This window comes from Atta cephalotes, assembly GCF_000143395.1.
Source record: "Atta cephalotes unplaced genomic scaffold scaffold00018, whole genome shotgun sequence".
NCBI classification, from domain to species: domain Eukaryota; kingdom Metazoa; phylum Arthropoda; class Insecta; order Hymenoptera; family Formicidae; genus Atta; species Atta cephalotes.
This window is the reverse complement of record NW_012130082.1, coordinates 2,172,509-2,186,829: the sequence shown is the minus strand read 5'-3', so window position 1 is coordinate 2,186,829 and position 14,321 is coordinate 2,172,509. Positions and strand designations below refer to the sequence as shown.

General features: G+C 28.5%; 2 protein-coding genes across 2 annotated transcripts in view; one reads left to right on the top strand and one right to left on the bottom strand.

Moving 5' to 3' along the window:
- LOC105618886 (dystrophin, isoforms A/C/F/G/H-like) overlaps positions 1-8,675 on the bottom strand; it is a 195,891-nt gene extending 187,216 nt beyond the window's left edge. The window contains exon 1 of the mRNA XM_012200417.1: positions 8,585-8,675. Coding sequence (XP_012055807.1) covers positions 8,585-8,675 — 91 coding nt within the window. The remainder of the gene's footprint in view (positions 1-8,584) is intronic.
- A 3,284-nt stretch (positions 8,676-11,959) lies between these two features.
- On the top strand, positions 11,960-13,277 carry LOC105618755 (H/ACA ribonucleoprotein complex subunit 3). The gene is made up of 3 exons (XM_012200286.1): positions 11,960-12,019; positions 12,719-12,761; positions 12,838-13,277. Exons 1-3 carry the CDS (start codon positions 11,966-11,968, stop codon positions 12,933-12,935), a joined length of 195 nt encoding a protein of 64 aa, XP_012055676.1. The 5' UTR covers positions 11,960-11,965; the 3' UTR covers positions 12,936-13,277.
- Positions 13,278-14,321: the final 1,044 nt, after the last annotated feature.

Genomic DNA, 14,321 nt, shown 5'->3' with positions numbered 1-14,321 from the left:
CTCTCTCTCTCTCTCTCTCTCTCTCTCTCTCTCTCTCTCTCTCTCTCTCTCTCTCTCTCTCTCTCTCTCTCTCTCTCTCTCGCTCTCTCTCTCTCTCTCTCTCTCTCTGCGAACGAGACAACGATCCGTTTGAAACCTTCACGACCGTCGTAACCGGAGGCCATGCGATGCGACACTTTGTGACATCCCACACGATTTTACGACTCGTCGATTCGAATGGACGAAGAACGCGCGATAGAGAAACGACGCTGACTCGCGCGAGCGCAGAAAAAAAGAGCAGAAGACAGCGACGCGATATACGTCCTTCCCTCGCGAACTAATGTCAATCGACAACTGCCAAACGCAGTTATACAGCACACGCAACGCACGCCGGCCAAGCCACGAGCGAACTGGCAACCTCGGATAACTCATAAGGCCCAACTTCCCTCACCACTGACCACGATGCACATCGGCGTAGCTCCGTTCTCGTCTCACCGATGCTGCGAAATCCTCGACACTGCGTCCCTTCTTTCTCCAATAGCGAGAATTTCCCCCTTTCTCCAGACCGTCTCACGTCCGTGGGCCCCCTCGGATAATCGTACGAGAAAATAAAAATAATAAAAATTTTATGTAATCGTCTTCATTGAAAGGGAAGACTAATGTTGAATATGCCATTCTTCTAATTGAAATAAGCTTTAATGGTTACTAAGAATCATAGGTTATAGAGAATTAGAATATCTGCGAATATAATGTAATATAAATATATATATATATATATATATATATATATATATAATGTATATATATATATATAATATATATACGTACATACGTATATATGTATATAAAATGTATATAATAGAATAATAGAATAATGTAAAGGAAGTTTAATTTCAGAAATGTTATGTACAATGAGAATATAATAATCGTGAATATTATCATAAATTTCATTATTCACATTCTCTATATACAGAATAAGGTTTTTAATTATTATTGTCGTTTCTTTCCCATGTATAATTATGTCCGTATATCTTTCGAGACACACATCAAAAATACTTCTAATGCTATTCTTTCCAAAGAATGAAGAGATCTCAAGATGAGGGAACCTTTCGATCGCAAAATCGGTTCCTAAGCCTTGCTTCGCTGATCGTAAGGCCCAACGTATCACAGTAAGCAGGGATTCAGAAATCAGAGGAAGTATACTACTGATGAACAGGTATATAAGCGTCTTAAGCTTGTTTGGGGTTCACCAAATAAAACCCAAATTTATAATCAGTTGCATGATGCGATTTATATACATTTATGTATAGATCACAATAACAATTCTCTTGTGTAAAATGTAGAATCCATAAGTATAATATAACAACGTCAACGACTTATTATTAAAAATCTCATATTATATAAAATCTCATATATCACAAATTTTATTTTAGACAATTTTATGAAAACTCCTGGAAAAGAATGATATTGCTAAAGTATTTAAAAATTTAGCTGGATATAAATCTGAAAATAATTTTGTTGAACTATCAAATTCTTAATATTCAGTACACTGAAAAAAGATGATGTTATATATTAATAACATAATTTTAATTGAAAATAATCTTGTCTCTCTCTATTTCAATAATAGTATTAACAAAACAAAAAATTTTGTCAAAAAAAAAGAACATGTATTTATTTCGTTAATAATGTTATTAATTAACAAAATTATTTTTAATTTAAATAATGATGTTAATACAGCATAATTTTTTTAATGTGCGAATCTCAAATGATGAGAGCAAAATGTTGTAAAAATTTTGACATTTTAACAACCAATTTTAATGTCTTTTAATGTCTCTCTTAATTATTTTGAATAGTGCAACAAAATTATTTTCAAATCTATATCCAGCTAAATTTTTAGAAACTTCAGCAAAACTGTCCTTTTCATATCGCTGATAGATTTCACGGATATCGATTCTATATATATCTCTGGTGATTTCAGAAATTTAAAGCGGATGTGAAGTTTAACAGCGTTCATACAAGAATTTTAAATCTTAATTTATATTTAAAGTAATATTTAAAGTTTTACAAATTACAAAATCCAATTCTATTATGAGCTCTTATTTTCCTCCGCGATTTTTCGATCGATATCTGTTCTTCAGTTTGAACGATATTTAATGAGAATCATCGACATCAGACTAACATCACAGAACCAGACATTCTGATCTTCGTCTCTGATACATCGAAACTGGTACATTTTACATCAACTCTAATATATTCTCGATAACGATGCGTATGTATACTACGGAAACGCTCGTGTCAATAACCCAGAGATAGCATCTTGATGTCGTTACATATTGGCCTTACCGATAACGTTATGCATGGTCGCGCGCCTGGTTTACGCGTTGCGGGTATGCATCTAATTAATTTCATATCTGGAATCTGTTTACGGTAATGTCAATTAGTATTATATTATAGGCCACTTAAATTAAAACCGTCAACTATTTGGACAATATTTCTCTGTCCGCGTATTAAAGCTTTTGATTCATTAATCTCATATATGTATATACAAAAACTTCCTGCAAATTTTATTAGATGTTTTATTATTCGAGCATATTTTTATTTTTACTTCTATTTTGAGAAAAATTCAACTAAAAAATCTTTCTACAATTTAAGGATATATTAAGAATTAAAAAATTTTAACAAATTAATAAAAGCGAGCTGAGAAATTAATTTAACAACTATTATTATTTTTCAATATCTCATTGTGATCAAATTGAGTTGTATTCAATTTTGAGTTTTAATTGCTAAAATATTTATCGTTGTAAACTGAGATAAACTGTTTTAAAAAAATATTAGTTGATTCAATGCAGCAGTACGAACTATCAAGCAAATATTTATTATTTCAAATAAGTAACATGTTCTAAACATGTTATTTGTTTGACACAAGATTTTGTTAACCTAAATGTATAAATATACTAAATAATTATTACGAATTAAATGCTTTTAGTCAAATTAACAATTTTTTTTTTCAATGCACAATATATTTTTTTACATGGAAAGAATGTATGATTTTATTAAAGTATTTAAAATTCATTCATAAATATAGATCTGACAGTAATTTTGTTACCATCAAAATAATTGTTTAGAAGGATTTACACTAATTGTCAGAATGTCAAAACTTTTTACAGTATTGCTCATTATATTTAAATGTTCTATATCTATATTATTTTGATGGTTCAACAGAATTATTTTTAGAACTTTATCTCAGTCAAATTTTTAAATACTTCAATGAAACCATTCTTTCTGTATATTTAAAAAAAAAAATCTACAATTATAATCATCTTATAAAAATGAATATTTTTAATTACGTCTTGACTTAAAATTATTAATAGATAATTATAAATAATAAAATATTGTAAAACATTTAGCTAATAACAATTGATTGATATCAAAATAATCAGTAGAATATGGATGCTTTCCATTTAATGATAGAAAAATCAACACAAATATTATTCTATCTTTCTTGCCATTCAGAGAGTAACAAAGATAGAATGACTCTTGTATGATAGTGTCAGAACGACTTGTGTCAAATAGAAAGTATCCTGTAGTAGCCAAATTACTAACAGAACCTAATATCAGAAAAGTTACAGCGATAACGGACAAATACCTTCACGCCATTCATCGCCAAATATCTTTGTCTGCTCGTCCACTAGCGCAATTTCGAGAGATAGCCTCTCGTTGTTTCCGAACTTACAGAACTTACATGAGATTGCACGGGAGCTAGAAAACTACCGCAATTCCCTGAAAATGTGTCTTCTTTTCTTCTGCAGCGTACATTTTGCGAGAGATATGACACATTCTTTTTTACGATAATATTGTTGTAATTAACTATTATATTTGTGCTCAATGTACATAGTCAGTCATAATAGTAGTTTTAAATATTCTATTTCATAATGTATTGAAACGATATACTATGAAAAAGTTATTTTTGTTTTATAACGTCTTTTATAAAAATAGTTAATCATAATATCTTTTAAATAATTTCTAAATTTCAAAATACTTATATCTAAATACATAAGCATATATTTAAAATAATTTCTATAACTGTAAACGATTTCTGCAACTTAATAAAATTTTTTTATTATTAAATAAAATTTTAACAATACTAAAAAATCAATTTATACATAAAATCAATAATGTCTTCGAAAGTTCTTACGTAAAAGCATACATATTTTTCTAACACACAAGAGATAATACAGTTTTATTACATCAAAAGCTGTTACTTTCAACAAGAGAAAGTAAACATTCCGTTGACCAAAGAATAAACTAGTCTATTTAGAACAAAGGTTTCCCAATATGAAAACAATGCCACGGTTATCTTTTCTAGCATTCTCGTTGCAACATCACCTTGCATTTAAAATAAGTTAAAATACTACTGTGTGTAAATAAAGAAAGGTATAAGATTTGTTGCAATCTCGCTCTGTTCGACAAAACATTTCTACTCTCCCATTTTCAAAACTTGTTTTATTAAAACTTTGGATAAAATGTCATATTTGTTAGAGAATTTATGTTTTATTATACTTTCTTAGTTTCTTAACTATTTCCGACTGCAGAAGGAAGATAATATCATTACTACACAAAGATAAGAGTTAAATCAGATTTATTAATCCTTTGCGATTTTAGAAACGCAGAAACGAAATATATAATTTATGACAATTTTGTACAGATTCTTCTAAATACACACAGTCAATCAACGAATAAAATTTGTGAATATTTTTTGTATATTTATGATAATTTATAAATAATGAAAAATAAATTATTACATTAGGCAACACTAATAATATTAAAATAGAAATAAAATTTTCTGTATCGAATTTTTTCTTGATATTGTCTTGAAAAATAAATGAATGATTATTTTAATTTTACAAAATTATAATAGAAATTATATTGCCATAAAAAAAATTAATATTAAAAATCACAATAAAAAAACGTGCAATATAAAAAATGTATTGATCATTGATTATTATACTCACATATATCATCGTCCATTCTGTATTAATTTTTCTTCACATAGATACGTACAAAGTTTGCGAAGAGATATATTCTATCACAATCCTTGATTATATTTTTATTATTCCAATGCCGTGCATTTTTCATAGTTCGTATTGAGAGTGTCAATTTTGATACAGCAAATTATTAACAAATTTATTAACGTAAAAACTATAATAAAATAATGATTTGCTATTAGTAATTGACGTTAGTAACTGAACAACATCTGGCGCGAAAAACTTGTAATTAAATAATACATACATAATAAATTTTATACCGCGTAATATAAATTGTACAAAATCTATTAAAATTAAATGTATTACGTAACTGATATAATTTTACTTAAAGTAACTGCTATTATAATTTGACTTTTTACTTTCTAATTCTCTGAAATTCTTCTGAATAAATTAATAATTCAAAATATAAGAAAATTTTAAAATATTCTTTTATAATTACAATTAAATGAGTGTTACACGCGCACAGGCACATCATCTCGATATAAATGACTGCCCATTGATTACATCCGTGCATTGTGATTTAAAATGACCAGAGTCATATTAGTAATTACGATGAAACAAGAGATGTAATCGGCTATTTAATTGAGATAAAAAAATGTCTTTATATCGTCCACCATCATTATTGGTTTAGTAATATAACATATGAATAATTTCTTTATACGTGATATAAATGTCAATATACAATTATACATATATATTTGTTATTTTCGCATCTCTATTAATGAAGGATAAAAATTTCACGAATAAAATAATCATCTTACAATAAAAAAGAAGAATATAGAACTAAAAAAAAATTATAATGTAATGAAATACAGAACAATAAGATGATTATGCAAAAATCACTGACTTTGCAGCATAAAGGGATTACAAATTCCTCTTCTTTGCTAATAGTAAAAGGTAAAATCACTCGGTGTATCCTAGCAATGTAAATTTTTCCTACTGTAAAGATAATATTTTTTGCAAATACTATTTGAAAAAACTTCACATTCTAATTGTTAATTTTATTCGCTTCTGTCAAGAACACTTGTCGTTCCCGAGTAGCGGTCCACAGATGATCTATCGCGGCTAGAGCAAGGAAACTTCTATAATAAGAGCGTATCGGACTTTCCATAACTCGGAACGACCTCATGGGACGCAGCCCATCGCGACACTGCGCGGTATACCAGATTTCGACCCTGCGGGTGATTTCTGTAAAAGTTAGCGCCGACGCATCAAATACCTTCTTGGTATTTGACATAACTGACTTGTTAAAATGTCAAACTCAAATCTGTTGGCAGACGTCATTAATATTTGGCCAAATCCTATAATATTAATGCATGCTTGCCGATAAATCTTTTTTCGTATTCTCTAAATTCTTTGAAATGGGATTTCACATCAAAGTCTGAAACTGAAAATTATGTCAGAAAGAGTAGCTCAATTTTCAATCTTTAAGAGAGTTCACTCTTCAGAATGAGATTCATTTTAAAAGTTTGCAGTTTTTAATTTTTTATGTATTACAATTCGTGCGTATTTAAACTTGTAAGAAATAAAGTTATAGTATATAGATAAGGAATGATAACATAATCTTTTTTTTCATACACACTCGTCATCACTGATTGCGTCTTAGGACATCTGCCACCGAGTGCAGTCGCGAGATTGATTTGCCAATAGTTGAGCACACGAAACGAAGTTGCCTTGATATCATCATTTACGTTCCACAAAACATTGGAGCATTCTTGTTCTATTTGTTATATTTACACGTTTCGAAATAAATTTAATAAGACGAACGAATAGGAGCGCGGGCAGTATAATCCATCAACAGAGGAACTAATACGGTCGTAAAAGACAATAGTGATCATCTATAAAAAGACGTTACGTTGAAAGAAGAAAACGCGTGATCGTGCCGATCATCTCTATTTATATTAAACGACATGCACGCAATGTCATGATTTATTTGCATAATGAATAGAATAAAACACTACTAGTTACCATCTAGACGTGACATGTATTCTAATTTGTAGCAAATTTTTTACATTTTCTTTTTTATTTTTATTCGCAAGTTTAAATTCCATAAAACTGTCGACTTCAAAATAAAGAAATAGATTAAAAAAGTATTATTTAATTTTAAGTATTATTTTTTTGTTTAATAATTTAAATGAAATTAATCATGATTGTTTAGATAGATATTTCAATAGAAATAATTGAATTTATACAAATCCTTCTAAAAATTATATATAACATATATACAACGCAATAATATTTTCTCTTTCAATTATATTTGAGTTTCTTCTCGAACAATTTTGTTATTTGTATTCGTTAGCAAGTGTAACCGAAAAATATATAAAATAAAAAATCGAGCTATCATACAATATACATGTTGTAACATATGTAAAACAAAAATTAAAAGTAAACAAACATATTGAATGTTCCATAAAACCCAGTTTACCAGAATAATAAAATAGAATGTGATTTTATAAATTATACAGTTTACCGAAATAATATGTTACACAATTTGACATTATTATGTATAAAGTATAATATATATTTTGTATCTATAATAATGTCAATTCATGTAACATATCATTTCAATAAATCGTGTAACTAAATAATTTAATATTATAATTTAATATTATTATAGAATATTTTATTCTATAATATTAATATAGAATATTATATTCTACAATAATTCACAAAAGTATAGATATATTAGAAATTATAGAATATATTATTTCGATTATATAACATTTGTTTTTTTGTTACTGCGAATAATAAACAGTTACAAAATAAAATCCGTCTTCAATAAACTGATTGTTTAAAATCTTTCAAACTTTTATTTATATAATTTCCACTTATGATAATTTAATTTAAAAGATGAAAATCCAAATCGAAAATCAGTTTGATTGTTTATGTTTCTATTATATTTTCATGTCGCGACTTTTTCTTATCGGCCCAAAATAATTTAAAATATCTACACTCAGCAGTTTTGCTTCATGAAAGAACTATATTCGGCACACAAACCGTTTATTTACATACGTAATAAATTATGTAAGTTTATATCAATCTCTTGTAGAAGAGATCTTGCCTTCGGTTTTACACGCTGTTTATTGCAGATAAACGATTCGACGAAAACATTGCTAAATTTATAACTAGAAAATCATATTACTTTAAACATTATTACACAATGCGCAAATCAAAGGCACATATCCAAACATTGTATTTCCGATTCCGCGTAATACATTTATTACATTTCAAGAATTTTATTCCGTGCCTTAGATAACATTTAAATTAAATTAAACAAAACTGAATTACATTTGTCCTGTATAAGTTAAATAACTTGCATGATTTCTATTTACATTAGACTCGCGTAACTAAATAATATAAATTTCCAAGCTGTTAGAATGGTATTCTCTCTCTCTCTCTTCTCTCTCTCTCTCTCTCTCTCTCTCTCTCTCTCTCTCTCTCTCTCTCTCATGATTTTTGAAAAATTAGAATTCTTTTTAGAAAATTAAAGTCCTCTTCAAAAGAATAATTTCCTTCTAGATATGTAGTTCTTGAATTTTTATGTTATTCAAATTTCTTACCTTTCGTACTTAAGATTTGTTGCTCGACAGTCTCAATATGCTGCGATTCTTCAGGTATCTGAATAATCCAACGAATTTTCCTCCGCTGCATCTGAAACGATCGACCGCGTAGCAGTCGATAATCCAATATTTAAGAATCGCGAAGTGTCGCGTGATTTGCGATTCTAGCCGCTAGACTGAATGAGATTAGTAGCGTAAGGCTGATTTAAGGCCGCCGCGACGCTGACGGTATCGGCGCGATTATTTTTTACGAATGAAGGTTCACCGATAATACGAACGAATGAAGCATTATTTCTATTGGTAGTACAACAATCTGTAGCGAATCTTTAAATTACCACGAAAATATTTACGATTCGAAATCTTTTTCTGGAATCTTAGAAATCACAATCACAAATATCATTATTGTATTTTAATTCAAAACTAATTTAACTTTCTCGAATTTTCCTCCTGATACGTATTTGAAATTAAAACTAGATTTTAATTGTATAAATAAAACATTTATATTAATATTGTTCTTTGATTGAAACAGAGATTTGTTAATTATTTTAAATCCACAAAAATTTGCATTACAAGATTTAAATGCCAACTATTGATACAAAACTTTAAGAATTATTAACTATTATTTACTATAAATATTTCTTTAATGCGTGAAGTTCTTTTTATCTGTACATGTATATTTAGCTGTCGAAAACTATTTTATAATTCGAGATAATTTATAGATAAGTTATCATAATAAAGAAAAATACTTTCTGTAATTAATCAAAGAAATACTTCTCCTAATAATCGCGTTTAAAATCCATTAATCAAGGTCAAAACAACGAGCGTACTAGCCAAGTGTGATTGCAATTTGTTACGCGAACACCTATGGGTGACCTCCACCTATACACACTCGCACAAATTGCGAACAAATTACGCGCTTCCTACTGTATAATCATTAACGGAAACAAAAGCCAGAACATCATCGTGCAGTGAATGACAGCATGAAGTGTTGCCGTTTTCCATGCACCGGTAATCCCAGCATCCCAGTAATTCACATCTCTCGTCGTCGCCCGATTCACTCTCGTGACTGCGAAATCGCACTCGCGACGCGGGGAACGCATCATTTCGCACCTAATCGACAGGTTCCTGTAGGAACAATCGTTCACCTTGAAGACGACCGCGCAATCACATCAGAGAGGAATGCGTTCTTTCGTCTCTCGTTCGGAGAACGTTCTATACCAGACGTCGTGGACTGGATGATAAGCCGGTGGACGTAAATACTGACAGCGATTTGGTCAGCGGAAATGACACTGACTATCCGGACGGGGCACCCATCGCGTCCGAGCGCGTGCCCACTATATGTCAACTCTTAGCCACGAGGAGGAATTGTCAGTCAGCGCGCACACACTCATGCTCAGTACTCGCCGTAGCTGCCGCCGGTGCAATCTCATTGTAGATGCCTCTCGGCTAATCACCAGAGAACGTCATCACGCCTACGTTCGTGGCCGACAACCTGTCACGCGGCATAAGACCCGATAATAAACATGATAATAAGTATAGGTACATGCGAGTCGGTTCTTCTGCATGCAATCTCTTGAGTGTCTCTTTAGTAGCTTTTCTTTCTCGGAGCAATTTGGAAATGGTCTTTATGCCTGGATGAAAACGTCATCGATGGATCGGTCATTTTTAATTGTAAAGGATTGAAATGATTAATTGATAATTATAATATAAAGGAGGGATATTCCATGTTCCGTTTAAGTCTCTGAATTGTGATTATAACATATAATTTAACTCATAAATGAGTGAAGAGAGCGATATTATTCGATCGAGGTGGGTCTTATAACAATATATTGTGTTTCATTTTTACAATTTTTAATTCAAAACAAATTGCACACTGTTTATATTTGTGTCGGTCTTGAAACACAGTCTTAGACTGGAGCACGTAATCTCACAAATTAAATTGACAGGCAATTTAATATTATTGATGCTAATAAAAATCTTTAAAGCACTAAATAATTTCTTTCTTAACCCATAAACACGAACATTGAATCTCATTATAAATCTTACAAAAATTAACATTCCATTTTCTAAATTTTAAGAATATATTTAAAAAATTAGAGAATAATTATTCTATGAATAATAATAAGATGTAAATAGAAATAAAATTAAAAATAAAAAATGAATTGAGGACGAAAAATTAAAATTAAAATTTTGGCTTCTCTGTAAAAAAAAGCCAACTGTCTTTGTTATATGAAAAAATCGGGGCAATAACTTTATTTTAAATCGAAAAATTGCTTTAAATTTTTGATGTATTAATCCAAATATTATATGTGTATATATATATATATATATAATACATACACACACATATATATATATATATATATATGTATGTAGTGTATAATATTACATTAATTCAAAATTTTTTTAATTTTCTGTCTAAAAAAGTATAGAATTTCATCACAGACTCGAGAATTTCATTTTTGCTCTAATCGTACAGAATTTTAAATCATGTTTTCCTGATCTTTTATTCCTTTTTTCGAAATATATTACGTTACGTTGAAACAGAAAAATAGATCTGCACTACATGCAACAATTTCCTGCTTGTCATGACCTATAAAGAAATCAATTATGTATATAATAATTACAGAAGATGACACGCTTTATTTTTCGTCTATGATTAATCGATTTCTCCATACATATACTTTCACACATAAACCAACTGGATAAACTTCACTGTCGAGACACATTTAATTTGTTCTTTTCAGCTGAACTTCTTGCGTTATTCATTTTTCTTCTTTTTCTTTTCACATTAGAGAAATAAAGTACGGAAAGAAAAAGATGATCAGTACAAAAAGAATAGGAAAAGAATAGACCCGTTGATTAATTGTAAACAGGTTTTCTCATATTTGTTTTTCGTATAGTATAATACTCAAAATATTTGGTTAGCAAGTGTATCTTACATGCCACACGAAAAACATGTACAATATAACAAGAAAAGAATGATAGACAAAAACTTCAAACTAACTTTATACTGCGCTAATAGCCGTTTACACAAGAAACGACGACATGCAACCACGTGGCAAGAAGTGGCGCGGCAGCCAATCAAATACTTTTTCGGAAAAACGGATACGTTATTGGCTGTCGCGCTCATACTTCGTTCATTGTTGAAATATTCTATTCCATCACGTTATATTTGCCAATATAGTTGAGATATTTTGATAATCTGATTGATTTCGATTTTTTCATTTATTTCTAAACGTGCAGTTTGGTTGGACGGATTATATCTTACTAAAAACAGGTATTGGCAGATATTCATTAAAGAAAGAAGTTGCAATTAGAAGATATAAGCGACTGTACGAAGGTTAAGTTGCAAAGAATTGCAAGTTGAAATATACAAAAATGTATCTAATGTATTATTTGGACAACAAAGGAAACCGAGTGTACACTTTACAGGTAATTTCTTGTGAATATCGCATTATCTATATATATATAAGGTTAGGCAAATTAAAAAATTACTTATTGTAAAAAATAAATAATTATGAGTTTGATTGCAATATAATCGAACATAACACCTTCTTTCTTTTAAAATTCGCTTATATATATCCTATACACATACACTTATTGCATGTGTATAAAATAAAAGATATTAATTCGTTACTTAAAATGTAACTACATTACCGTACTAATAAAAAAGTATAATTTTACCAATTCCTTACCTAACAAAAAATAATAATAATGGTGTTACAAATAATGCATTATTTCTCAGTCTAATATATCATTTCCCATCGCAATGTAGCATGCCTTCTCGAAGATTAACACTATTTATGTTATTCTACCCTTATCATTCATGATAAAATATTAAAACAAAGGATTAAAATAAAAATAGAATAATATAGCTATAATGCTCCCTGAACGCATCTCTAATATGGTAGAATATATTGCACAATATAGCACATTCAATAGAATGTCACAATTAGCATATTCAATAGAATTAAATATATATATCACATATATCTTTGTAATCTTTTTAACTGATTTTGTACATTATTTCTTCTATAGCAATTTTCTTTTATCTTACATACAAAATCTTTTTATCTGATTTTATATTTTTTTCTTTTTTTAATTGCTATTTTAATTGCTAAATTTTTATAGAAAGTGGACCCTAACGGAAAGCCTACGATGTCTGCACATCCAGGTAAATTTTTACACTTTTGTTATATAGATACTTTATGTAGTATAAACAAAAGGCATGATATTGAATATTTTTTCAGCTCGATTTTCTGTAGAAGACAAATATTCAAGAGAAAGAATTACAATGAAAAGAAGATTTGGCCTACTGTTGACGCAACAACCACAACCTAGCTATTAATATTAAATATATAATTAATTTTATTTGAAAATATAATATACGAATGAAAGAAAGTGTTATGATGTGACCCGATACAACCAAGTATGATAATTTATATCTCAGTAAAAGAGTGGTTCAACTTTTACACCCACAACTTCCTTTAATGATAATGAGGAAAAATCTCTGTACTCAAGATTATTATTCTACATCATGGAATTGCATCCATTGTTGCAACTTCATAACAATCTTAATAAAAAGTTATATTTCTACTGAAAACTTTTCAATGTAATAACTTAGATATCAATTATTTTGTATATTGTTCTGTTCCGTTGATAATAAATAAATAATTTCTGACGTATCAAATTCATTGTCGATACATATATTTACTATACAAATTTCATTTACAGTTTATTATCTTCGCACATTATATAAAAAATAAAAACTTATATACACAGTATTTTTCCTGACTTGCAAAATATAATAATTTTATTTCCAAAATGATAATAGATTGCTTATTTGCAATCTTATTACTTTAACATGAATAGCATGCTAAAGCTTGCTAAATGAATAACATACTGCTATATATAACAAAAATTTTAAATATAAAACGGATATTGATTTACATTCACTATTTTAACTATTTTACAATTTTTAATTATTAACATTGATGTATGATTTTATTTCATTTTTAATATTAAAAAATATAACAAAATCTATATACAATATCCTTTATCACAATTACACATCAAATGCAAGCATTTAATTGTCAACGTTATTTAGAATAATGCATAATTACGTAACTTTTAAAATGGATATGCATAGTTGATAGAATATATATATATTCTAAAATGAAAAATAAATTAAACATGATTGTATTTTGCGTAAGACTAAATTTTATGCGAATTGATTTTTTCCATTTTTATAAATTTTAAAGATTGTATATCACAATTGTATATATGATTGTATATGTGTGTGTAGTTGAAATGCCAATATGGTATCCATATTCATATAAAATGAATGCAAATATATGCTTACTACATAACTAATTTAAAAGAACTAAGATGTAATATTACAAATTTGTTTAAATAGATATATGTAATATTTGATTTGTTTATTCTTGAAGTATATATCATAGCGCATACAATTTTGAGTATTAAATTAATTTATTGTTTAAATATTGTAAATGAAGTCCTTTTATAGGAAATATAATATACAAGTTTAAATTACAATTCTAAGTATATTAAACTGATTAAACTGAATTTTTTAACAAATATTAGAAAAATATGTAATTAAATATATATTTCAATTTAAACTTATACGTGATATTTTGCAATATTTTAAAAACATAAAAGTAGCTTTATTCAAATAATAATCATATTTTATCTAAAATATAATACAATAAAATAT

Bases quoted from the DNA above. Each gene is read 5' to 3' on its own strand.
- LOC105618755 (XM_012200286.1), top strand. From the start codon at position 11,966: ATGTATCTAATGTATTATTTGGACAACAAAGGAAACCGAGTGTACACT. The intron at 12,020-12,718 runs GTAATTTCTTGT...AAATTTTTATAG, and splicing joins ACCGAGTGTACACTTTACAG to AAAGTGGACCCTAACGGAAA. The intron at 12,762-12,837 runs GTAAATTTTTAC...ATATTTTTTCAG, and splicing joins TACGATGTCTGCACATCCAG to CTCGATTTTCTGTAGAAGAC.